The sequence below is a fragment of the Verruconis gallopava genome, assembly GCF_000836295.1.
Source record: "Verruconis gallopava strain CBS 43764 unplaced genomic scaffold supercont1.27, whole genome shotgun sequence".
In the NCBI taxonomy this organism is placed as follows: Eukaryota; Fungi; Ascomycota; class Dothideomycetes; order Venturiales; family Sympoventuriaceae; genus Verruconis; species Verruconis gallopava.
In genome coordinates this window covers 231,057-254,187 of record NW_015622163.1, presented here as the reverse complement: position 1 = coordinate 254,187, position 23,131 = coordinate 231,057, and the positions used below count along the sequence as shown (strand labels likewise).

The 23,131-nt window shown below is 47.7% G+C and overlaps 10 protein-coding genes across 13 annotated transcripts; 4 read left to right on the top strand and 6 right to left on the bottom strand.

Moving 5' to 3' along the window:
- The first annotated feature begins 697 nt into the window (after positions 1 to 697).
- On the top strand, positions 698 to 1,651 carry PV09_07196 (uncharacterized protein). The gene has a single exon (XM_016360935.1). It carries the CDS (start codon positions 772 to 774, stop codon positions 1,252 to 1,254), a length of 483 nt encoding a protein of 160 aa, XP_016211307.1. The 5' UTR covers positions 698 to 771; the 3' UTR covers positions 1,255 to 1,651.
- Positions 1,652 to 3,744: 2,093 nt separating this feature from the next.
- PV09_07195 (uncharacterized protein) lies at positions 3,745 to 4,975 on the bottom strand. The gene has a single exon (XM_016360934.1). It carries the CDS (start codon positions 4,960 to 4,962, stop codon positions 3,949 to 3,951), a length of 1,014 nt encoding a protein of 337 aa, XP_016211306.1. The 5' UTR covers positions 4,963 to 4,975; the 3' UTR covers positions 3,745 to 3,948.
- A 166-nt stretch (positions 4,976 to 5,141) lies between these two features.
- PV09_07194 lies at positions 5,142 to 7,659 on the bottom strand. 2 transcript variants are annotated; one of them, XM_016360932.1, is made up of 3 exons: positions 7,163 to 7,659; positions 6,512 to 7,065; positions 5,142 to 6,454 (listed from the first exon to the last, which is right to left on the bottom strand). In XM_016360932.1, exons 2-3 carry the CDS (start codon positions 6,944 to 6,946, stop codon positions 5,414 to 5,416), a joined length of 1,476 nt encoding a protein of 491 aa, XP_016211304.1. In that variant the 5' UTR covers positions 6,947 to 7,065; positions 7,163 to 7,659; the 3' UTR covers positions 5,142 to 5,413. The 2 variants fall into 2 exon arrangements, with proteins under 2 accessions (XP_016211304.1, XP_016211305.1); XM_016360933.1 differs by having other exon boundaries at positions 6,512 to 7,163.
- A 1,220-nt stretch (positions 7,660 to 8,879) lies between these two features.
- PV09_07193 lies at positions 8,880 to 10,360 on the top strand. 2 transcript variants are annotated; one of them, XM_016360931.1, is made up of 2 exons: positions 8,880 to 9,287; positions 9,359 to 10,360. In XM_016360931.1, exon 2 carries the CDS (start codon positions 9,385 to 9,387, stop codon positions 9,952 to 9,954), a length of 570 nt encoding a protein of 189 aa, XP_016211303.1. In that variant the 5' UTR covers positions 8,880 to 9,287; positions 9,359 to 9,384; the 3' UTR covers positions 9,955 to 10,360. The 2 variants fall into 2 exon arrangements, with proteins under 2 accessions (XP_016211303.1, XP_016211302.1); XM_016360930.1 differs by having other exon boundaries at positions 8,880 to 9,307.
- A 40-nt stretch (positions 10,361 to 10,400) lies between these two features.
- Positions 10,401 to 11,518, bottom strand: PV09_07192 (uncharacterized protein). Its single transcript, XM_016360929.1, has 3 exons — positions 11,357 to 11,518; positions 11,075 to 11,308; positions 10,401 to 11,015 (listed from the first exon to the last, which is right to left on the bottom strand). The coding sequence occupies exons 1-3, from the start codon at positions 11,424 to 11,426 to the stop codon at positions 10,615 to 10,617; spliced, it is 705 nt and encodes a 234-aa protein (XP_016211301.1). The 5' UTR covers positions 11,427 to 11,518; the 3' UTR covers positions 10,401 to 10,614.
- Positions 11,519 to 11,640: 122 nt separating this feature from the next.
- On the top strand, positions 11,641 to 12,808 carry PV09_07191 (uncharacterized protein). Its single transcript, XM_016360928.1, has 2 exons — positions 11,641 to 11,832; positions 11,883 to 12,808. The coding sequence occupies exons 1-2, from the start codon at positions 11,810 to 11,812 to the stop codon at positions 12,655 to 12,657; spliced, it is 798 nt and encodes a 265-aa protein (XP_016211300.1). The 5' UTR covers positions 11,641 to 11,809; the 3' UTR covers positions 12,658 to 12,808.
- Positions 12,732 to 14,158, bottom strand: PV09_07190 (uncharacterized protein). Its single transcript, XM_016360927.1, has one exon. It carries the CDS (start codon positions 13,964 to 13,966, stop codon positions 13,190 to 13,192), a length of 777 nt encoding a protein of 258 aa, XP_016211299.1. The 5' UTR covers positions 13,967 to 14,158; the 3' UTR covers positions 12,732 to 13,189.
- Positions 14,159 to 15,212: 1,054 nt separating this feature from the next.
- On the top strand, positions 15,213 to 16,280 carry PV09_07189 (uncharacterized protein; the record flags this gene model as incomplete). The annotated part of the gene is made up of 1 exon (XM_016360926.1): positions 15,213 to 16,280. The coding sequence occupies one exon, from the start codon at positions 15,213 to 15,215 to the stop codon at positions 16,278 to 16,280; it is 1,068 nt and encodes a 355-aa protein (XP_016211298.1).
- On the bottom strand, positions 16,177 to 18,271 carry PV09_07188 (uncharacterized protein). The gene is made up of 3 exons (XM_016360925.1): positions 18,217 to 18,271; positions 16,615 to 18,169; positions 16,177 to 16,565 (listed from the first exon to the last, which is right to left on the bottom strand). Exons 1-2 carry the CDS (start codon positions 18,252 to 18,254, stop codon positions 16,747 to 16,749), a joined length of 1,461 nt encoding a protein of 486 aa, XP_016211297.1. The 5' UTR covers positions 18,255 to 18,271; the 3' UTR covers positions 16,177 to 16,565; positions 16,615 to 16,746.
- Positions 18,272 to 19,792: 1,521 nt separating this feature from the next.
- On the bottom strand, positions 19,793 to 21,681 carry PV09_07187. 2 transcript variants are annotated; one of them, XM_016360923.1, is made up of 3 exons: positions 21,278 to 21,681; positions 20,759 to 21,227; positions 19,793 to 20,708 (listed from the first exon to the last, which is right to left on the bottom strand). In XM_016360923.1, exons 1-3 carry the CDS (start codon positions 21,671 to 21,673, stop codon positions 19,897 to 19,899), a joined length of 1,677 nt encoding a protein of 558 aa, XP_016211295.1. In that variant the 5' UTR covers positions 21,674 to 21,681; the 3' UTR covers positions 19,793 to 19,896. The 2 variants fall into 2 exon arrangements, with proteins under 2 accessions (XP_016211295.1, XP_016211296.1); XM_016360924.1 differs by lacking the exon at positions 21,278 to 21,681 and having other exon boundaries at positions 20,759 to 21,257.
- Positions 21,682 to 23,131: the final 1,450 nt, after the last annotated feature.

Sequence of the window (23,131 nt, the reverse complement as noted above, 5' to 3'; positions counted from 1 at the left end):
AACTGGCTTTGCTTCGCTCTTTCAAACGATTATCAGAGGAGCTGTCTTTTTTGATAACGGTCAAGAAATGCGAGTGCAGGTCGTTCACAAGGCAACAGCTGTTCTCTTCGACAAGAGTACATTTGAGAAGTAGATGAGTAATAGGAATAACTGACTTTGGCTATACTACTGTTGCGCGACTTTATATCATGATCAGAGGCTGTTCAGAGTGGACGAACAGAAACTACGAGCTGAAATAAATCGAGACTTGCTAAACAGCATCGTTGTTGTTAGCAATAAGCAATACGTACGATAAAGTATACACGAATTGAATCATAACACAGTCACAGTAGAAGAACAATGATTCCTTTATTGCATATCTTTCATTCGTATTACTTGATTGGCATTATCGACGTCGCTAGGGCCCAATGGCGCAAGGTAGAATCGCATGATTTCGAGGTTCTGTACCGAGTAGGGTAAGAGCAGTATAAGTGAAACATCGTTGTTTTTGATAAATAAAGCATCAAGCAAGTAGACCTGCATTTTTTCCCAGAATACTGGTTGAGAGATGTGGATACAGAGCCAATCTCGTGTTGTTGAAAACTGCTCATGACGCCACAACACTTCGGTTGCCGTAGCAGCGGAGCTTATCCCCACCACCAAACACTTGAAAAATCACTTCGATAAGTCGGGATTGGCGCTCAACAACTGCATCATGATGTATTCTCGTGTTTTGTGTATCTGTTGGGCGTCAAGAAATCCGTATTGAGAACAAGTTTTGTGAATGATACGATGGACGTGGACTCCACAACGCTATCGTATATAAGCAACGCCAACCATCAGTCGATGCTCTCTTATCTTGCCAACATCACCTCGTCTCTCACCTCGTTACTTGACTACCTGATCTTCTTCTCTCACTTTAGTTTACGCTTGAGTTTGTTCTTGGTATCTAGCATATCACTATTGTCCTTGTCTTTTGCCTGTACGTCCTCCAAAATGCATTTTACAAGCTTCCTCACTCTTGCCCTCTCGACCCTCGCAGCGGCAAAACCTTACTACGGCCAGTATGACTGGGCGAACACAACTCTTCCTTCTAACTACACAGGAGCGCCATGCAAATCTTCATCAACGTCTGGAGCAGCTTACCCTACGGGCACAGGCTCACCATCGAAAACGACAGCACTCCCAGTATTCACCGGTGCGGCTTTCAAGCCTCAATCGGAGATGTTGGGGCTTATGCTTGCCATTGGAGGTGGCGTGGTCATGCTTGCCTAGATATTGCGGACTCGACGTTGATGGAGATTTGTGCATAGACAGAGACGAATTCTCTGGCGTTTTTCTTTTTTGGGGATCTGGATGTGGATCAACGTTGAATGCTCTGATTATAACGGAAAATTGGGATAAAGGATGGGGCCTGCTTGGATCTGGTTGGTAATCTTGCGTAGCTTGTGCCCCTCGATTGAGCTCCCTCTGTATCCGCACTTTAGTGTATCTGCAGAGGTTGAAGTCTCCTGGGTTAAGCACCTACACGAAGATACATCTCTGGCTGTTCCCTCCGACGGCGTTTTATTGGAGTTTAGATATATGCAAGGGAAATGATACCATGAGAAAACTAATGTCGCAATACGTAGCCATAAATGAATATAGAGTTCATAGGATGTCCAGACATTTGTTCTTGTTTCAGTTTCTTAACCTCAAAGTATTTGCACCCTTCACTATTTATGGGCAGGTCAAGAAGACCGACCTTGTTTGATCCCGCGCTAGTTAAGTTCAGCAGCGAACATACTTGTGCATGTCCGAGGATCGAAAACAGTTCACCAGGACCTGGTTCGGGCAAACAAAGTTATCATCACCCTTCAAATGTGGACTCGAAACTATGTTCATCTTGATTTAAAGTGCATTATATTACATCTGCTGTCGACATTGAAACATTCTAAATTAGTAAGCAGTTAATAGCCGGCTAGAAGCTGCTGTCGATGCAGCAATGGGTGGCAACCAGTAATCAATTGCTCCACCTTCAAGAACATCAATAAACGCCCTCTGTTCAACTGCTCGCAATATGTCCACGAATACAGGATCACGATCCATAAGTAGTAATCTTCCCCTCCCAAAGTGAAGCATGAATTCATAAAGCATGCGATATGCTCTGGCCTGTGATCGTCGGCTGTTGTGATTTAGATCGTGTATTCGCCGTAATTCACGACGTCCGCATTGATACTAAAAGTCCGATTAGCCACAAAACAGCAGAGAATGCGGTTGGCCGAGTACTCACGACTTCGAATGGAAGGTCTTCAATAAGTAGTTTCATATCGCAACACAAGTTTGGTTGGCTACACCAAAAAATATGTAGATCATCGAACGAACGCGAACCGTCAAAGAATATATCAGGCTCGCGGCCTATGAAGAAGTCATCGCGGGGGAGAAGAGCCCATCTTGATTGGCGACGTGGACGATTTCTTCGTGGTCGACGGATGAACGCTACTTCGATTGGTTCATAACTGTGTGCGGGACAAATATGTGCGAGACCGCATTCGCAAAGCTTCTCCAATTCGCCCCAGGGAAGTTCGCGAAGTAACGACATCATAAAGTGAAGACGACTGGTCAAATAGATATCTTTGTGAGTCTGCGAAGAGTGCGCTGGGGAAAATGATACAAAACTATCCTTTTGACTGTCGTGGCTTGGAAAGAATCACATAAAGGAGCCGATGACTTCGAAATCCAAAGTAGGAAAAGAAGCAGAAGAAAGGAAGTAGGATCAAGGACAGAAAAGTCAGAAAAGGGGCTAAAATATGGAGAATTTGACCGCTTTTCTACTCAATCTGGTCAGCAGTCCTCGATGTTTGGAACATGGTCCCGGACTGTCCCATGACGGAGGTGTGAGTGTTACACGCGCGGACGGAGACGAAGGAGCAAACATCTGGAATTCGAGATATGGTTGGCTGCTTCGTCATCTCAGGGCAGACTCGTGGCTTTAGTAGACGCGTGCTATAATATTATAAGACCGAGGCTGCAATTTTTGAGGCTGTGGTATGGCGGACATGATGATTGTGTTAGGACACGCGACTTTAGCTTGCCCTGTGACTCTGCTGCAAATAACTGCGCACAGCTGTACCACTTGATTTCAATTGTATCTCCTAGATACGGGTGATTCTATCAGTGAGAGGGACGAGGAATCCTGGATCGAATTCGTGAGGTCATTCGCATGCAGACTTACATTTGTTCTCCAAATGAGATCGGTAAAAACAGCTTTGAAGAATCGGATGGAACTTACTGTCACAGGGATTGCTAAGAATGATATTAACGATCGATAGACATGCGTAAAAGTCAAATACGTATAAGTCAAATGACTGATGACAAGCTTGCAGTGCAAGCGACGCAGGCGAAGACCAAAATCTCGACCAGTCAACATCTGCGTTGTACAACGCATCTTTGTCACCAAACATATAGAAAATACCAGACTTATGCTCGACTTATTAGCATGAATGAATTCAGGACGACTTCAGCCAATTAGGTCGGTTAAGTATGCACGTATTCGAGATTCCAAAATTTCCACATCCGTCTAAGTCATTTCATGCTTGAGAACCAGGCGATTTTTCACATTGGAGAACATCCAGAAATCTCGCTCCGTCGGGCCGTGCGCTGAAACTTGTTTCGACCGATTATCTCGTTCCGGATTGAACTGGAGCGCACGCGTACATATCTATATTGCAAGGCAAAAGTTAAGCCAGCTCTTTGGTCGTGGCTCTGCTTCGACTTATGAGAGGTTTTGATGACAATAGTCTGCATCACAAGGCGATATTGACACGCATGAACATGTGCTTGCAAGGTTGCGTTATGAGATGAACTAGAGACAAACTAACGGGTACGAGATGAATCCCGCCAATGATTCAAGTTCGAGATGAATGTCATAGAAGGCTAAACCAATTCTCGATCATAATGCTCAGCCTTACAGCCAATTATATATTCAATCTAGAGCTTGAACAGCTTTTTAGCATTATTGTAGTAGGCGTTCTCGATGTCCTTCTCGTCCCAAGCCTCAGTGCCTCCATCCACTAACGCGGCGAACGTTGGAGCAGCCGCAGCGGGTACAAATGCGTAGTCGGTTCCAAACAGCAACCTATCTTTGCGAACGCCAACGCCGTCTAGAAGGCATTTATCCATGATCGGAAAACTCCATCCGGCCATGTCGAAGTAGAAGCGGCTGTTCAAGACCGCAATGGCATCTTTCTCCTCCCACTTTTCGTGATCAGGCTTGTTGAGGAACCTCGAATGGCCCAAGAAGCGAGATAGAAGCGGCGCCATCGTTCCGCCCATGTGCGGGATTAGATACACGATGTTTGGGTACCTTGATATCGTGCCGCTGATGAATAGATTCGCGATGCAGCGAGTCGTGTCGAACAGGAATTCCATCGCGGGGGCGGCAAAGCGCTCCTTCAGTGGATTGGCTCTGACAACGGCATCTGTGCCAGCACCGTGGCTACCTGCTGGACAGAAACACGGCATGGTCGGGTGTATAAACAACTTGGACTTACGTTTGTCCAGCTCGGCGAAGATAGGATCGAAGCGCGAATCTCCAAGATAGATACCTTCGTGATTGGTCATGAGGCAAACGCCATCTGCCCCGTCCGAATAAGCACGCTTGATCTCTTCAAGCGATTCCTCGACGAGGGGCAACGGAGTGGTTACGAACCAGCCGAACTTATCAGGTCGTCTCCGTTTCAAGTCCGCCGCGAACTCGTTGCAACGCCTTGCCAGCTCAACTGATTGCTTTCCAAATGCCGGCGAAAGGTAGGTGCCGGGCGAGCTGATGCTGATAAACGATTTCTCAATGTTTAACTCCTCCATCAACTTGATATGATCCTCTTCCGACCAGTCAGGGATACGTGGCATGCCATCGGGATTTTTATGGCCATTGGCTGCAAGCGCTTCTCTGTAGAAGTCCGGCAAGTAATGTGAATGTGTATCTATGCGACGTCGAGGCATTCTGGTGGTTGAGAAAGCACTTGTGCCGCACATCCAGCCGCAAGAGGGGTCGCAATTATACGTAAACCATGCTGATGTCTGATTGGCGCACAGGTGTTGAACCCACTGTCAATCAAGTTGCAACGATAAAAAGGACTGCAAGGAAAATCACGGTAGTGCTCATCGTTTGAAACAAAAAAAAAAAGAATAAAATTAATTGAAGATTGTCATATGTGCATTTGGTATATTACTTATCCCACCTCATAACTCCCAACGTGGCATCATGCAGATCCAGAATTCCTTTAACGTCTTATACACAGCGTTTTTCTGGACAACGTACGCCACTCCCAAGCTTCTTAGGTATCAATGAGCAGACGTTCGAGCCAAGAATTCTTTTCATTGTCTTCGGAGCGAATGTCTCAGAAGAAGAATTACAAAAGACATTGAAAAAAATGACCCATGTGGTATATTGTTACCTCTGGTTTTGCAGGCCAAAGTCAAATCCTCCCATAGCTGGCTGCGCTGGTGCAAACCCTGGACTGGACGGAGTTGCATAGGCACCTGGAATTGCCACCTCGCCATACTGCGTCTCCCCTTCGGCGGTTGGGGCATGAGCTTGCCGTGTCTCTAACGGCAACGGGCTGGACGGTGAAGGTGTCTCTTCTGGCACTGCGAAGGCTGGTTTTGCAGCAGGCTTGGCTTTTGTCGGTGCAGGCATTAGCTGGAATGGTTGTGGCTCGGCGATCTTGCGAGCGAAGTATTCGCTTTCTCCTTTCTCTGCTTGAGAGAGCGAATCCTTGTTGAGCGGATGGCCAACTGGCGGACGCCAGCCGCCATCGCGGGGCGAAAGTGGCCCACCTGGAGTATTGGGTACGGACTGCGATCGAAGTTGAGCTAGGTACAAGTCTGATCGAGCCCTATCCCGGATGGCCATCGACTTTCGCAGCTTGCGCTTCGAGTAGAATCGGTAGAAGACAACACCATAGATGGCAATGGTGAAAACTTCCACGACCACCTCGATGATGCAGCAGACTAAAGACCAGTTCTGAAGACGACAGATGAGTGCATAGGCGACATCGTCTTGGAACAGAGCTCTGCGCGTGTTGTCGTTGCAGCTCCACCCCCAAATATCCTGTCCTTTACCGTTGGCCTTGCTCTGGTTTAATATCACTGCGCCAACGCCCCACATGACGATACTGAAGATGAAGAACCCAACAGCAAATGTAGTGTAGTAGACCGCAACCTTTTCCGCTCTCCGGTGGCCACCTTTCCAGTAGCCGTAGAAGATGACCATACACAGGAAGAGCGATATGCAAGCAATGACTAGAAGAGTAACCTGAGGCCAGACTTTGCCGACGCTTGACCAAGGCGGAAGGTTATTGCGAGGTGGTAATGACTTTGTAGCGTTGAAGATTGCAAAGGTTGTAGAAAGCATTGAAAGGACAATCAGAGAGCAGCTGAAGTTAACGCCTCTAAGCACAAACTTTGCGACGCGCACTCGCGTCTTGACTTTCTGCGGATGTTGTTAAAACAAGAAATTGTCTGCATGTTGGGAATATGCGATGCTTACCAGATCTTGTTCTTGCTCCTTCTCGGTGTCTGCTTCCGCCTTCTCCAAGATCTCCTCCTCCCTAAATGTTGGGCTGAGGATCGCATTCATGTTCTTTGGTGGCGCACCAGGAGACTTCAAAGCACTTTTCAGAGGACTTTTGAGAGGCTCCTTCGGCGTCGGAGGCGGCAAGTATTTCGGGTCTGTTTCTTCCATCTCGACTGATATGTGCTGTTCACGGAGGTATCCAAAACCTATGTCTGAAGGCTGTGCCTGTGGTACGTAATGATTTGTTGGGGGATCAGCGAATGGATTGGACTTTTCTGATGGTTCGATGGGAGAGTAAACTGCTGTAGCTTCGGCGAATCTGGCTGTGCGAGGTGTTCTAATGTCCTTGGAGGTGTCGGGCTGGGTGACGACTACTTGTGGAGGAGGTGTCTGGCGATCCGTTGGCATCTCGAGTTTTTCTAGTGTGTAGACCTTTCGAACGGCTGAAGATTATGAGGTGAGGAGTAGTAGGCAAACGAATATAGAATGTGACAGTTAATGTTGCTCTCAGGTCCAGCCCAGCGATGCTAGAGAAGAAAGTCAGGGACAATGGGAAATGGGTACGGCTTGATGCGCAATCCGTTTTACTAGAGACCAGCTGGTGGAAGGAAAAGACGAACGTACAGCTAGAGGAGATGGGAGCCTTTTGTCTGGACAGGCGCTACGGTTTGGCGCCGGTGGATATGCGTTATGGCGCAACGGATTGCATTCACCTGCGGCTTCTCTGCAGCACGGGATTAAGAGGACGAACAACCATGAGGAAACCAAAGAGCAAATTGGGCGGAAGGCGGATCAGAGCACACCTACGACCACAGGTGTTCAGCGGCTAGATAGTTGGAGGGTCTCAGTTGGTCACTGTATGCGCAGTATGATCTCAGGCCTGTGATAGGCTGAAGACAATGCGATCTATTCTAGGATGGCTGGACAAGGCCCTGCAAGCGCCTGCATGGCTGGCATGGGCCGGCAAGCTCAGATTCGCCTCCACGCACAGCATTCGTGGTGACGAGATCGTCAGCACCGCCTCCGAGGAACGTTAAACCGAAGTCCGTCGTGGCTCCAGAATGAATTGAATCAAAGAGACGCAACTCGTCCAATCTTCCATGCGATGGACGAAGAAATCGTGCCGTGTTCGTGCTGTCGAGTCCGGGATTGTGTCGATAAAAGGCACAAGCGCTGTGGCGGGGCGTCGTGCAGACGGGAGCGAAGGGTGTAGCCGCTTTGATTTGTTCTCAAATCTCACGCCGTTGTGATGGTGTGCAGCCAATCACACGCCAAAACCGCGTTTCTGGGGAGGACCTGCACCAGCGGGCATGTCAGCAGCGCTCTCATGCAAAGCCGATTTCCTTGTCTCCCATCGTGTGAGGGGTGTCGTCGGCTGTTCACCGTGCCTGAGACCAGGTTCGTCCGCATCCGCACCACTTGGCTTCTGTGAATGACAGCCTTCGTCACCCGCACGTCTCCACCTGTTGTACCCGCCTCCAGCGTAAGCTCTTTGCGCCTTACAAGGATGGGGACCGTGATGCGTTAGCGATGCTGGACATGATGAAGGGAATCAGTTGGTGCTGTGTTGAAGCAATCACTGATCGACGCGTTCGATGTTCTGCACCCCGAATGCGCTATTAGCAGCCATTCTATCTCGATTAGGCTAGAAATGCTGTTATTTTTGTCGCATTTTCTGCGGTGGAAAGATCGTCTTGGCAACGATCACGTTTGCACCAACGCCTCCCGCTGCTGAACGCTTGGTGCTGCTGGCAATGGACGAGAATCAGGTCAATCCTCGTACTAAAGATGCATTCCCGACCGTCGCTGATGTTTCATCTAGAATGACTCCAAGTATCGCAGGAACTCAGGGCATGCATGCCTACACGAAGAAAAGCTTGTCCGGGAACTTTTAATAGCTTTGCCGTCCAGCATCTAAGCCGCACAAATGTTTCGGTAAGCGTGGCTAGCAATTCACTGCGCTACCAAAGTTTCCAGATCCGTACCCAGCTTGTTGACCGCCAACGGAATGGTGCTTTGCCAGGGAATGTGCGAATATATACCGCGAAGAACCATGAATGACCGTCTTCTACGGAGCTCGTAAGTGCTGGCCAGAATGGCTCCAAGTGGGCTTGTCATGGGGAGCTGTGAGCTAGAAATCGAGGTGATAGAGCAATTAGCTTGAACTGACTAGGCACCTTCCCTTCGCCTTAAGGCGAATTTCCCCTGAGGCAACATCACATCCGGTGATGGTCTAGCATTCATCCTCATCTTCAAGCTAGCATTATTTCTGCCTTGAACTCCTGCTTTCTATGAATATTCATGTTTCGCGAGTGAGAATTACTGACAAGGTTCAATATCAGACCACGGACGGCATGGCTGGCTACAAAATACCGGACTATCTAGAGAACTACAAAAGACTGGTTATGCACAACCAGTTCTTCCACTTCACAGACAAGCGATGGACCCAGATTCTGTATGACGATCGGGAGAACGAACTAATTACCGTCTATGCAGTATTCTGGGCTTATATCATCCCCAGGAGTGTATCCATCCAACGGCTCGAGATTGCAGTCCAGTGGAGTCACTGGCTCTGTCGTTTCCGAGAGGCCTGCCGTTGCGCCATCAAGTCTAGTGAGCTCGCCAGTGTCTATGCTCTGGGATGTATAAACGGAATGGACGCTGTAGTTAGAGGCGAAGAGCCGGAAATAGAAGGCACGGAGGAGTGGAGGAAGATTTATCTTTTCTACGATACATTTCGAAAGAGAATGTACGAAACAACCGAGCCTGGTTTGAGTGAAATGCAGTGAATAGATGTGGCACATTGCTGATGCAATATAGAGTTCCACGATCGTTTTCGAACGGACATGGAGTCCATGTTAAGCTGCTACTTAAAAGAGGTGCACACTGATCTGTTTCATAACGTTCCAGAATGGACTTCCCACCAGATCAGAGCCTCCGGAGGGCGTATCATATGCCGTCTTGTCGAGTGGATGAACGATATTCAGCTCTCGAACAAGATGATCGAAGGTCCAAAATTGGTAGAGATGGAAGAGTGTATTGGCAACATCATATCCTGCCAAAAAGACATATTCAGCTTTCGAAAAGACTATATCGCTGGGAACGAGAATGCCACGTACAACACTGTCCAGATCATAATGATGTGGGAGGGAAAAGAACTACAAGAGGCCATTGACCGTACCCATAAACTTGCCATGGAGCACTTGTACCGCGTTCAGGTGCTGAATAGAGAGATAGTGCACCAGGTCTTCGAGGACAAGTTGTGCATTCTCGAGGTAACCGAATACGTCGCTGCGCTTGAGCGAATAATACTGGCAAATGTTCATTGGCGGTCTGGGAACAGGCGCTCTTTTCCTGATGTGGAGATGGCGGATGTTGTGACGAATACACTGGTGGTCACCATTCCGCCGGTATAGGAATCAAGGCAACTTGGCCTCTATACGAGTTCACGCCAGGTCAAAATCGAGACATAACGCTGAGACGGAAACCAATCTCGAAGAAGGAGACCCGATCGTTGTTTGTACCTGACTCATGCAAAGCCGTAGCTCAAATTCTGCGAGCTGGATACGATCATGTTCCCCGTGAGGATATGGAAATATAGTCAACCATCAAGCGCATGAGGTTATTCCCCTAATTTTCCTTACTTTCGCTCTGCATATTCTTTCAAAACAAGCTGCAGGGATTTCGAAACGATGCAAGCCAGTGGAGTGTCATCACGTACGGCGTCGCTTTGCGGGCGGCAGTCTGTGGAAGTTCGTTGCCACGGCGCGTACTGTTGCACGTCGCGTCCGAAAGCACTCGCATCCCCTCCCGCAAAGACTTTCAAACTTAAAGAAAAAAAAAAAAGACATTCGACCCCATCCTAAGGGACTACTATCTATAGTATGGTGAGTGATTTTTAATTTCTATGGTGGGAGAATGTTAGGCCTGGGAAGAGAAATTGTTAAATCACAGGATGGTGTTGGCCTAAGGCATAATCTAGAGCGTCTCAACCAGAGAAGTGACATAGAACGCAATACCGCGCTTTGTTGCTAGTTTTACATACTCATACAGACTTTGACCGCCGAGACTCGTCATCACCATTTCCGTATGTTTTCGCCCTTCCAGAGGCCTAAGCTTGCCCCAGCCTCTGAGAACCATTCTCTCACACCATTAACAGCTTGCTTCGCCATGCCTTCTCTGCCCTTTAACCCCTTCGCAGCAGCTGCAGGGTCCTTTCCGGGAGTCACAAAACTGCTGCCCTCACCAGTGGCATATTCGCTACCCATGCTTGGAAGAACATTTTCGCCTGCGCTGAGTGCTACAAAAAGCGAGAAGGGAACTAGCCACACGCAGAGTCCGAAATACGACGATATCTCTGTGAAGGTCGGATACGACGATGCTATCGGATCGTTATAGTAATAAGACGTCCCTGATGTATGCTTTGGCGGTGCTTGAAAGTGGTTGAACCATAGGTAGTGATTCAGCAATACGAGCACTGCGTAGCCACATTGTCAGCTTGCGTTTTCTTGAAACAGACCAAGACGTTCGACGTACCGCATGAGAGAAGGAACATTGGATCCGTCAGCTTCACCACAGGGAACCTTCTCAGATTTTGCATGTATACTACATGGCTCCCAACGCTAAGCATGCTCAGCATGAACGGGAAGCGGTCCACAACGCAAAGCAGAATCTGGAGAGCGATGACCGAATAGATTAAGCGCTGGAGAAGCTTTTTGGCGAAAACTGTGTGCTCTTCCACAAGCTCGGAGAGGTAGTAGAGGCCCGACGCTGCCATAACGATTAGCTTGGAAGGCAGGTAATACTCGTTTTCCGTACCTATTGCAAGGGTAAGGAAGCAGAAGCCCAAAATGAGGCCAATGTAGCCTACAAGGGGAAGAATCCACATTTTGCTTCTCAGTTGTGGTACTTTGGTCTAACGAGAGGTCGTCTGCTATCTGCCAGACATCTTGATGAGGACAAAAGTCTGCACTGTGGCTCTCCTCCACGTCGCGTGTCAACTTCGGCTTGCGGAGCAGATCACGTTTCCTGATATGGAAGGCGGTGAAAACTGCACTATCGATAAAGATTTTTAGAACCTCTAATAACGTGCATCCGCCCTGCGTGTGCGAAGGTTACAAAACCTCACATTTCCAGTGTTTAACTTAACTTTTCTGAGAATCAGAACTGAGAGGATGAAGTCGTGGTGAAGACTTAGACTATAAGGAAGCTGAGTCGTCATTTTTCCATTCTTGTCACCCACGTTGTCGAGTCCCACGCACGAGCTCCAAAATGTCTCGGCCGGAGGACCAATTGTACGCTATATCCGTGTATTTTGTGAGAAAAGATGTTCATGACATTATAGGCCTCCCGATCTTTACTATAATGACACAGTCTCTCGTAAATATGACACAAATAGCCGCATAAAATCCATTCAAGCCTCGATGACCCACCGGGCTCTCGACCTTCTCTCTCTTGAAGAACCTTCTCTAATCCTAGATATCGGAGCCGGGAGCGGTCTCTCCGGTAGCATACTTACCTCGGAGGGACATCAGTGGATTGGTCTGGATATCTCCGCCTCCATGCTTGCGCTCGCACTCGAACGGGAAGTTGAGGGAGATTTGTTCCTAGCCGACGCGGGACAGGGTCTCGCATTTCGACCAGGCACGTTCGATGCAGCGGTCAGTATCAGTGCAGTACAGTGGCTTTGCAACGCAGAGTCCACTGTGGAGAGTGCTGAAGGCAGGTTGAAGAGGTTTTTCGAGAGCTTGTACGCGTGCTTGAGGAGGGGCGGGCGAGCCGTGTGCCAGTTTTATCCGAAGGACGACAAGCAGAAGAAAATGGTTTCACAAGCAGCGATTCGAGCTGGATTTGGCGCCGGTTTGTTGGAGGATGGAACGGGCACGAAGCAGGTGAAGACGTATTTGGTCTTGACTGTGGGACATTCGGGTGACATCACCAGCCTCGTCAAAGGGATGGATGTGAACGTAGAAGATCACAGAAGAAGCGGGAAGAGGAAGGAAACGAAGCTCAGTAAGAGAGACGAAATCCTGCGGACCAAGGCTAGGCTTGAGCGGAAAGGCAAGGTTGTGAAGAACACCAGCAAATACACGGGAAGGAAGAGAAGAATACAGTTCTAGCCGATCGACATTGTGGCCTCTCCGCAACATTCGCAAAGCATGGGACAGGGCGTTCACAAGAGTTTGCGTTTGATAGATACCACGCACGTTAATTCACGAACGTATTTTTAACTTTCCAACAGGTAATTGAGGACGACAATTGCCCTATAAATTGCCATTTTTAAATACCATGCATTTTCTGCTTTAACAGATGATCTGCCTGGCCTGTGTTCATTGAAAACAGTATTGTTCATGTAGCAAGCAGGAAGACTGTGATCGTGACAGCTGTGGCAATATTGATGACAGCGAGGATGCGATAGAACGCATCCGTATGTTACCTGCTGTCACCAAACCGCGATGGATCCCAATCTAATAAATACAAGACATTTTCTTCCTATTCATTTTTAGTCACTACTCCTAGTATTTTTGTTATGCACGATCCAGCCTGTATGATTTGTGTGCAGAAGCCTTAGTATATTGTACTAGCCCCGGATAGAGCTAAATGATCAATGCATAGTTAAAAAGTGAGTCAATGCAAATTCAGCAAATACCTTTAACCCGGTCTATGATGTTGATTACTCTGCGCAACCAAGGAACGGTTCCTCTCCATTGTCGAACTCAGTCCACCGTGGACGGCCAACAGAAATCTCCTCTGGCTGAGCCCGCACCAATTTTGACAAGCTGCTAAGCCATAGTCCAACTGCTTGTGCTCATATTGAGTTAGACAATATGTCATACATTCCGTAGAAGGCTTGCTGTATATCCTGCATTGGCTGCCGTTGCCTGTTGTCTTGCTCCGTATCCATCCGAAGCCGCGCTTTGTGCAATCGTAGGCGTTCTCTTCGTGATTGAACAGTGTGAGCGTGTTCTCTACAAGAACTTCCTGCGTGCGTTGCCGATCATGCAACATGACCACGTCGTCCTCGAGGAACAGACACTTCATCTTGTCGCCATTGCGGCAGTGCCACAGCGTGTAGGCGTATTTGAACCGGTACGTGTCGTCGGTGCTGTTGCCTTCTACTCGCTCCACAAACACCTGCTGGAGTCCAAGCGCCGCACATGCTGGACTATCTGCCACATCGGGGACAAGTATGACGGATTCGGGGTCGAAGGCAGACGCTATATCGGAGGTGAAGCGGCCGCAGTCGTGCGTGAGGATGTAGACCTGGAACTGTGCACGGTAGATAGCAGGGAAATTGAGATCGTATGAATGCGAAAAGACGAGCCGAAGAATGGTATGGGAACTTAGATAGGTCCATAGGACGACGGTAGAAAGGACACCAAGCAGAAAAGAGCGAACGAATCGCGTCGAGCGAAAGAGGCGACTCATGCTATCCAACTCATTCCGCGGACAGTCGATGCAAGAGTATGCTTTGCCGCAAAGTCAACGAAGCAGAATGAAGGGCCAACCCCTAGATTCCGTGTTATGACACTCAAAGAACCATCGTGCGGACCTCAGGGACGACAGCATAGACGGAACGGCGTAGTCGTCGTAAGCATATGAGATCAGGGGAGCGCTCGCAAAGTTGCTCCGGACGCTCGCCAAGTTCACTAGCCAAGCCGGCATGAACGAATCCATTGCAGCTTCACGCTCAGGGTCGAAATACGGAGGCGCGTTTGTTCACAAACATTGGACATGAAGTGTAGCACAATCCAAAGTCGCTTTCTTGGAAATGTAGCAAAAAATGGACTTGACGTCTTAGCAGTCGTCTTATACCTGTGTCGATCCGGACGAAAGAGGCTAGTAAGAAGAGTGCTGCGACAACAGCTTTGACTTTCGCATCTGGAAGACGTTTGGGACCAACTCTTGGTATTTGAGATTCAAACATTCGCTCCATATTTCTTCGTGCACTCGTTGAGTCGTTGCCAGATCACTTCGCAACTCCTGTTACGCACTCGGACAAATGATATTGTGCAGAATCGTGCGTCGACAGTGTTGGCTCCTAACGCCGAACTGAAGCTCAGCTGTTCTCCACAAAAAAAGAGTCTGCAGCCCTTTTTCTGCTCTTTTCTATCAAAGACGGATGATTCGACAAATCCATCCAGCTTAGCCGTATGCGAATTGAGTTCGGGTGCCCGGCTTACAAATGCAACGAACTCAAGCGAAGGCGACGCAATGAGCAGGCTAGCGTTAGTCAGCCACTATCCCAGACGCAGGAACAACAACAAAAATATCCTATTATAGGCAAAGCTCGGCTTCGCGAATCTAAGCTATCGGTCGGTAATGGCAAAGTAATCATGCTCGGCTCAAAGCCAACTAGATGCTCGTCTCTTTGGAATACGTTATTAGGAATCTAATAACTCCTTGAGAAGGCTAGTGTACCGATATCCTGTCTATACTGACTGTGAACGCAAATGGAACTGTGCCAACGTGGTGAACTGCGAGCATGCGATGGCGAGTATAAATACTTGCGACTCGAGCGTAATCGTAAGGCATACTCAAGCAAAGTCGTTAACACAGTCAACACAGTCTGCAATCTCAGCTTAGACAGCAGTAGAAGCTTATACTATTTATTTTCGCTTCTCCGTCATATATCGCTTCTCACATAGCATCAACTCCAACAAAATCTTTGGCGATGGGCTCTTTCGCAGATACCAATGGAGAACTTGTCCTTATCACCGGTGCTACCGGCCATCTAGGCTTCAAGGTTCTCACAGATGCCCTCAAAGCTGGATATCGTGTCCGCGCTGCGGTACGAAGCGAGGCCAGAGCCGATGTGATCGTTTCCAACCCGGACTACAAGGCCCTTAACATCTCGGAAGGCCAATTGACCTTCTCCATTGTCCCAGATTTAGCTGTGGAGGGAGCTTACGACGAGGTTGTCCAGAATGTCAAGTACATCATACATATCGCCTCGCCCATCACAACGGGTCGTCAATTTACGCAGGAAGAATACAAACAATATTTCATTGATCCTGCGGTAGCTGGCACGCTAGGCTTGCTGAAGTCAGCTGTCAAAGCCCCATCTGTCGAGCGTGTTGTCATCACGTCGTCCGTTGTCGCGATTGTCAACTTTATCGAGTGGATAAGCGGCTCCAACAAAGTGTACCAAGCTGAGGATAGAGTTTCATTCCAAGGAGGGCCATATATCAACGAGTTTGCCGCGTACTCCGCATCCAAGGTAGCTTCGCTGAATGAATCCGAGGCCTGGTACCAGCAGCAAAAACCTCACTTCGACTTGGTTTACATTCACCCGTCGTTCATCGAGGGTCGTGATGCTCTTGTAAAAACACCTGAGCAAGCAATGGTTGGCACCAACGGCGTCATTTTGCGCGTCGTTCTTGGTAACGTTGCTGCAGCGCCAGCTCCTGGAAATAGCGTGCACAACGACGACGTAGCTCGTCTGCACGTAGAGGCACTACATAAGGAGCGCATTCCTGCTGGTTCGTATATTGCGAGCTCGAATTCGCCTCGAGGAACTTTGGATGGTACTCGCTGGGAGACCATTAACGAGATTGTCGCTAAGCATTTCCCTGAGCAAGTTCAGAGCGGTATCTTGAAAAACAACGGTCTTCAAAAAACAATCAAGTCAGAGTTCGATATTTCAAAGACAGAGAAGACATTTGGGTGGAGTTTTCAGGAGTTCGAGCCACAGGTTGTCAGCGTTGTCCAAATGTATCTTGATGTACTGAACAAAAATTAATAATACGCAGCCAAAGTTGAGTATTGACACTTTGCGTCAAAAGATACAACGCGCAGATGCACATTTTGATTATAAGCCCCTGGTGTTATCAGCTAGCAGAAATGATCCAGAATCGGCTATCGTAAGAGCAGACTCAACGCAAGCAGTGACTTCACTTCCAACTCGATGAAAAATAAGGGAAAAAATCAGGATTCGATTTTCTACAACATCATGCATCGATCACTTCTTTATCATTATGTGTGCTGTACACATAAACAGGTCAACCGTTCTGTCTTTTCATTTTTTCTAATAATAGCAATCAGTCGTGCATAATAAAACGAGTCTATAAACTCACCGAAGGGTCCACACAGTCTAAGATGGGATGTAACGCATGCTTCTTCATGCACATCATCGCACGCGACTGCCTCCGCGAGATGGGAGTTCTTGAATTCAGGATGTGTTCTAGCTGTCAAAGGGGATGACAAGCTCATACTCCATTCGTAGCAAGTTTTGGCTGTCTTGTGCTGAATGTGACGGTCTCAGGTTCAAGAGTTTCCGCGTCAACCAGAACTAGCGTCCCAGTTTCCTTGAAAGATGGTACAGAGATGAGTCGGACTTGTTGACCAGCGGGGCCCTCAATAAGAGATGTAGCGAAGTGTGGCTGATTGCCAACAAAAAATACATGAGGGCACTGCTGTAGAATGAATGGGTCACTCTCTTGGAATGGATAACTCCAAAGTGTATCTGGCGCAGTTGGCGCGTTGTTCCTCCACCGTAGAAGATGATCCATCATTCTTAGTCGATTCGTTCCGCTAAGGTATTTGTACATGTCGTCTATTGGCTGACCCGAATTTCCAAGGAATCGCCAACCATCGATGTCACCTTCCCAGGGATTCGTGACACTATCGAACCAGTTCGGTGGCCCTGATTGCTGTGTCGGTGGGTTGCAGTACGCTCTGCTGTGTGGAAATAGCGCTGGGTGGAGCGGCTGTTGCGGAATTGCAACGCTTGCCGGATCTGTGGCACCCGGCATCAGGGTAACTGGGATAGATGGCAGCAGCTGCGCAAGAAAGGCATCGAGCGCTTCGCTGGGCAAGGCGTTGTAGCTTGATGTGTCATGGCCATATCGCTTCAGAGCCGCTGGGCGGGCCGCTACCTCTTCTCGTGACGGTATTGGGCTGGAGTGGGCCATACTATTGCCTGCAATGATTAAACGAGAGATTTGTGCCACACTATCACTCTCAGGTAATGATTCGCCTAGTAGAAAGTCACTGAGCAAGTCCAATGTTACAGGATCACTTCCGTCTCCTGCGATTCCCAGTCCACTGACAATGGCAATCTTGCCTGAGTTTCCCGATCCTTGAGTCCGGCTAGGTTGGTTGGGCAAATCTGCAACCTTGATATCGATAACCTCAAAATCACCCGTTGCGTTCTCTGTGCCAAGTGCAGCAATAATACATCCTGTTACCAAAAGATGGCGCCGAAGATTATCGCCTGTCAGTCTTAATCGCCCCGACTCGTCTTCCATAAATATCTCCTCATTCCCGTCGGGTGAGATGTACTTCTCTCGAGCTGGTGGCGCTGCTATCCAATGTTCTTTCGCCAGATCGTCAAGGACGTTTGGTTTTAATGGCATTTCCATGTATATAGTGCCCACAACCCAGCACAGTTCGCCTTGCCGTACGTCTAGTACGCGCTCCATTTGTGTCGCTTTCTCGCCAGCGAGCTCGAAATCTCGCCAGGCTTCAGATGCAATTTTTACAATGTCCGGTTTCAACATAGCTAATCTCAAGAAGTACATGTCAGCGAATTGTTGGGTGTAGTGCTTCTGCTCGCCCTTCGGCAACTCGAATGTCTTGAGCGGACTGTACTGCGAAGATATGCGGTCCTGAGAACTGAAGCCATCTTGTCTTCCACAAATTAGCAGATATCATGGCGGCGCTAGAAAGGTATATACTTTGGAGCCTGGAGAAAACTGGCTGGATGCTTGGCCATGCTGATTAACTTCTTCGATGACTGCTTTTGGAGCAGTTATCTGAACATGACGCGAGAACCTAATGTCGAAAGTGGGGCGCGCGTCGAGGACGCGATAGTCACATGATCACGTCTTGCAAACCTCCTCAACTCAAGCCAACTCAAACCTCTCAAACATGCACAATATTTCGTCATTATGCCATGATCTTCTGTGATATATAGAGTTTGGGATTGTCCTAATTTGTTTCAACTGACACTACACTTTATCAGTGACGTTTCCTATGTCTAGTTGCGGAAATCCGAACAAAATTGAAGCAGCACTTCAAGGCAAAACTAATCTCTCATTGACAAAGCGAGCAGCATTGCCCACAAGATTCTGTCATAGCACGATCTCGTGAAATTATAGTGTCAATTTTAGACATGAGCACATTAGTCTATCGGAAGGTAATCTGGCCAGCACCCTCTTTCCCCTTAGGTAGCAGCATAATTTGTCCTGTCTTCCATAGAACAAAGACGAACTACGATATATCGTTTCTACATCGCTTTGAATATCACAACTAACAATTACTTGAGAATGCAGATTGTAAGTTTCATGGTCGGAGTTTAGCTTTCCCAGTGAAGAAGCCGATAGAAGAGCGACATATTGCAAGTTCAGGAAAAATTTGGGTTATAACGCGTGTTCATACGTTCTAGTGACGTTAATGTAGCGAGACGGGGCCAGGCTGGGCATATGCGGAGTAAAGCTCCATGGAGCAACATGTAATTTTTCAGAAGATGAACACTGGAACCCGGATTATATGAGCTGCCATTCTAGGGTAGCATTTAAGATCTGAAATGAAGCTAGTTTGGATCACGATTGCAATGACTCATATCCTATAACATGGCACTACTTGGACACTCTACATTGGCGCTTCATGTCAAGTGATGTTAACTGCGACTGTCCAGATTCCATACCAGCTGAATGTTAGCCAGCTGTTTAGCACGAGCATTATATGCTCGTCCATTGAATCACAAATTTTAATTGCAGCCGAAGATTCTAGTCTGCCAGATCTCATCGGATCTCTATCAATTTAGCCAGTCAACGATTTTACTTATTACGACTTAGGAGTTACTTGATCTACACAGCCGGGAAAAAAATCGGACATGCAATTTATGAACATCAACTATCACCGCAATGCCAGTTATGTCTTGCAAAGCTCATAAGACGCTTCGGAATTAAGGATAGGCGAAAAGAGCATACGGATCTTGAGATAACCTCTACGCAATCTTTCACGATTATCCACAGCACTTTCTTTGAACGGTTTTAGGAGAAGATAAATCATAAGACGGACGTCGCGTGCTACATTGGCAAATCACAACGAACTGCAGCTTCGGACAAATGAAAGAAGTTAATTTTTGGTTAATGTACGGGATGCGCGTGAGAATATGGCTGGTGTTTCTGTTACCACTTTGGGGCCAGGATTTATCAAGAGCCAGAAGTACTTCTGAACTGATTAGCGTTAGGTAATTACTGGTGTAAGTCGAACTTTGCTATCTATATTTCGCATAATATTAAATTATGACTCTCCTTCTAGAAAACGCGTTCGTGGGATGACTTTCTCGACTTCAGAAAGGGGTAGAGTCTCCACACTCTTCATTGCAGAGATATATGATTGTAGGCTTCCTAGAGCTCTTCTTTTATCTCACCTGGCTCCTCAGCTCTCCGTTCGTATGCGAGCTGCCCGCCGACCCATGTCTGCCGGACACGAACGTGGCGTATCTCATCGGACGAGATATCCTCTAATCGGTTGTCCAACACAATCCAATCTGCAAAAGCTCCTTCTTTAAGAATCCCTGCTTTACCTTCCAGAAAAGCGGCACGAGCAGGTCCTATTGTAAACCCTCTTAGAGCTTGTTGTAAGTCCAGAGCTTCTTGTGCATGCCATCCGTTTTCACTACCATCTTTGCCAAGTCCCGTCTTTGGAGATTTTCTAGTGATCGCAGCAAAGATGCCCTCAAATGGATTTGGAGGTTCAACTGGAAAGTCAGATCCAAGAGTCAGGTTTAGGGGTAGCAACGATCGCATGCGGTAAGCTTCCTCTTTGGTTCGTCTCTCGCCTAGCCTATCCTCAGCATAAGCCATATCACTCGTAGCATGAGTTGGCTGGATCGATGGGATGATTCCCATGTCGAACATTCTAATTTGGTCAGCAGGGTGAATAATCTGCGCGTGCTCAATACGAAAGCGATGGCGAGCCTGGCAAAGATCGGCTGGTTGATCTGGACATAATTGGGCGTAAGCCGACTCGAACGCATCGATTGCATAGCGATTCGCAAGGTCGCCTATCGCATGAATATTTACTTGATAGCCAGCAAGTGACCAGTCAAGGGCAAGCTGATTAAGCGTCGATGCATTAACTAATAAGGAGCCTGTTGTAGATGGTTTGTCTGAATACGGTTCGATCATAGCGCTCCCCCAAGAACCTAGCGCACCATCTTCATTTTATTAGTTGAAACTTGCAAGAAATCATTTACATTAGACATACCGGCAAACAACTTGACGCCTCTCATGTGTAGCATTCCCCGATCATTCTTGAATATGGTTACATCATCCCCGCAAAACGTATTTCTCTTCTTACATTCAACCATAGCATAAATTCGAAGTTTCCAGTCCCTCGAATCGGTCAGCTCCCGGTAAATATCCAAGTTCTCTGAAATGACGCCAGCATCATGTATACCAACCAAACCAACAGAATTTAGAGACCTTTCTGCCGTCCTTAGGAATTCGATTCTCCTTTCTTTGCTCGGCTTTGGCCAGTACTGCATGACTACGTCCATCGCATTATCGCAAAAAACACCAGGCCCTGGATTTCTAATAACGTCGCCACCAGGAACATCTGGGAAAGGCGAGGGAAGTAATTCCAATACAGCAGAAGAGACCCATACGCAGTGCACATCAACACGGTCAAGCATGATATACTTGCCTTGAAGATCTTGATTACTGTCAAGATCTAACTAAGAGGGATTAACGACCCGTGACCACACCAGACTAACTAAGCACTTACGGCCATAGGCATTCTACCGAATACAGCTTGATCCCATCCCACTCCTCGAATCCACTCACTTGCCGTTCCTGCTTGAGGGTGCGCAGCGGCATATTTTTCGACCTTGCTTAACGTGTCATTAAGGGAGCTTGACCCAAACAGATTGACAGAATGCAGAAGTTCGCCGTATTGAAGTAAGTGACCATGTCCGTCCCAAAGCCCAGGGTAGACATGGCCTTTTGATATTTTTTGCCCTTGGAAAACGCGCGATATCAAACCCTCCGCGGTGATCTCGAGGCAGTTTGACCCGAGCGGGGCATCCTTATCTAAAGTGGTTACTGAATCATAGCAATGGATATTCTGAGCAGATGTTATATTTGAAAGAAGACAAGCCAATGTGATCACCGTCAAAATCATGTTGTCACAGGCTTTACGTCCGTTACTATGAATTTATTTTGCTGAGTGCTCTGAACCTGTCTCCAGAACTTGGATCCGGTGTCGGCCACACACACGCATGCCGTTTTAAGCACACAGGTCATAGAACTATCTCTAACTGCCAACCTGAGTTGTTATAAGATCAAGAGATGCGGCAACGGATGTTCTTGATGTTTAGGCTATCATTTTTCAGGCATTGAAACTTCGCGCATCCCTTTAACTCCGAAGCAAGCCATCAATTCCAAGATGAAGAAGAATTACTAAAAGTTGGCGAGATCCGCCATTATACCAAAGGTCGTCTGCAAACACTGCGACCAACTTAAATAAGGCTCCTCTTTGTCTCACTAGATTTTCTGCAAATTTCACCCATTGACCAGTTGCCGCGTCCGCCAATGCCATGATGGTGTCCTGAGCTGAGGAGAGAGAGACACGGTATGCGTTCCAAAGGGGCTGCTGCTTGTGGAAGAGCCTCGAATTCTGCTCGTGGCAAAGCATTTCCAGCTCCGCCTATACCGCGCATGATGTAGTTGCGCAATTTCATTGTTCGAGCGGGACCTATCTCGACAGTGGGAAGCTTTGGTGATTTGTTGAAATTTCCAGCTCCCCCAATGCCGGTGCTGCGCAGCGTCGCTGTTTTGTACGGAATTGACATTTTTGACTTGATAATGCGGCGGACGTGCGCGTAGGACGCAGCTCCAGGATTTAACACCAGATATTGAACGAGTCTGATACCCGTGATAGTTTCAACCGGTAGACTAAAAAAAGAAAATATGAGACAAGAGTGATACTAAGGGACAGTTTGTCGGAGTCTTTATATATGCAATCTGCTGTAAACTCAGTGATTTGACCGCCTCAGTGCTGACAAGAGTGGCGCGACAATGAGAATTGGATCCCGCTAAAGCCGATTTCTTCATCTTCGTCAAGAGCCTGCTTCGCTTCAAACTACAGCTGATGCCTTCTGAGTCGACCAGTTACATGACAATGTTATGCTTCAGCCGCTAAAGTATACGGCAAGGTCTGCGTATGTTAACTTGCAGGCCAATCTTTCATGCAAGCCTTGAGCAACGTATATCGCAAACTCCGTCTTTTCAGCGTTCCATAAATATACGGCACTTACAAGATCACTATCGGCGTTTGACGTGCCAATATTATTAGAGTCAGGTGCGGCTGAACCTATGGACATCTGATCTTCTCATAGGTTTGCTCGTAACAAGTTCAGGCTCGGCGCATTCTCTTCATTTGCTCAGCTGTCCCTTCTGCTTCGAGCATCTCCGCGAAAAAAAATTTTCACCAGTAGATCATTGGGCGTGAAAGTATAAGCGACAGCAGCCACCAGTATCTTACTTTTTTTGCGACGGCGTTTGCGTCACTTCGCTCCAGGTATGCTGAATAATCTGAATTTGTTATGCTGAGACCATTGTTTAGGCTGTGACGACCCTC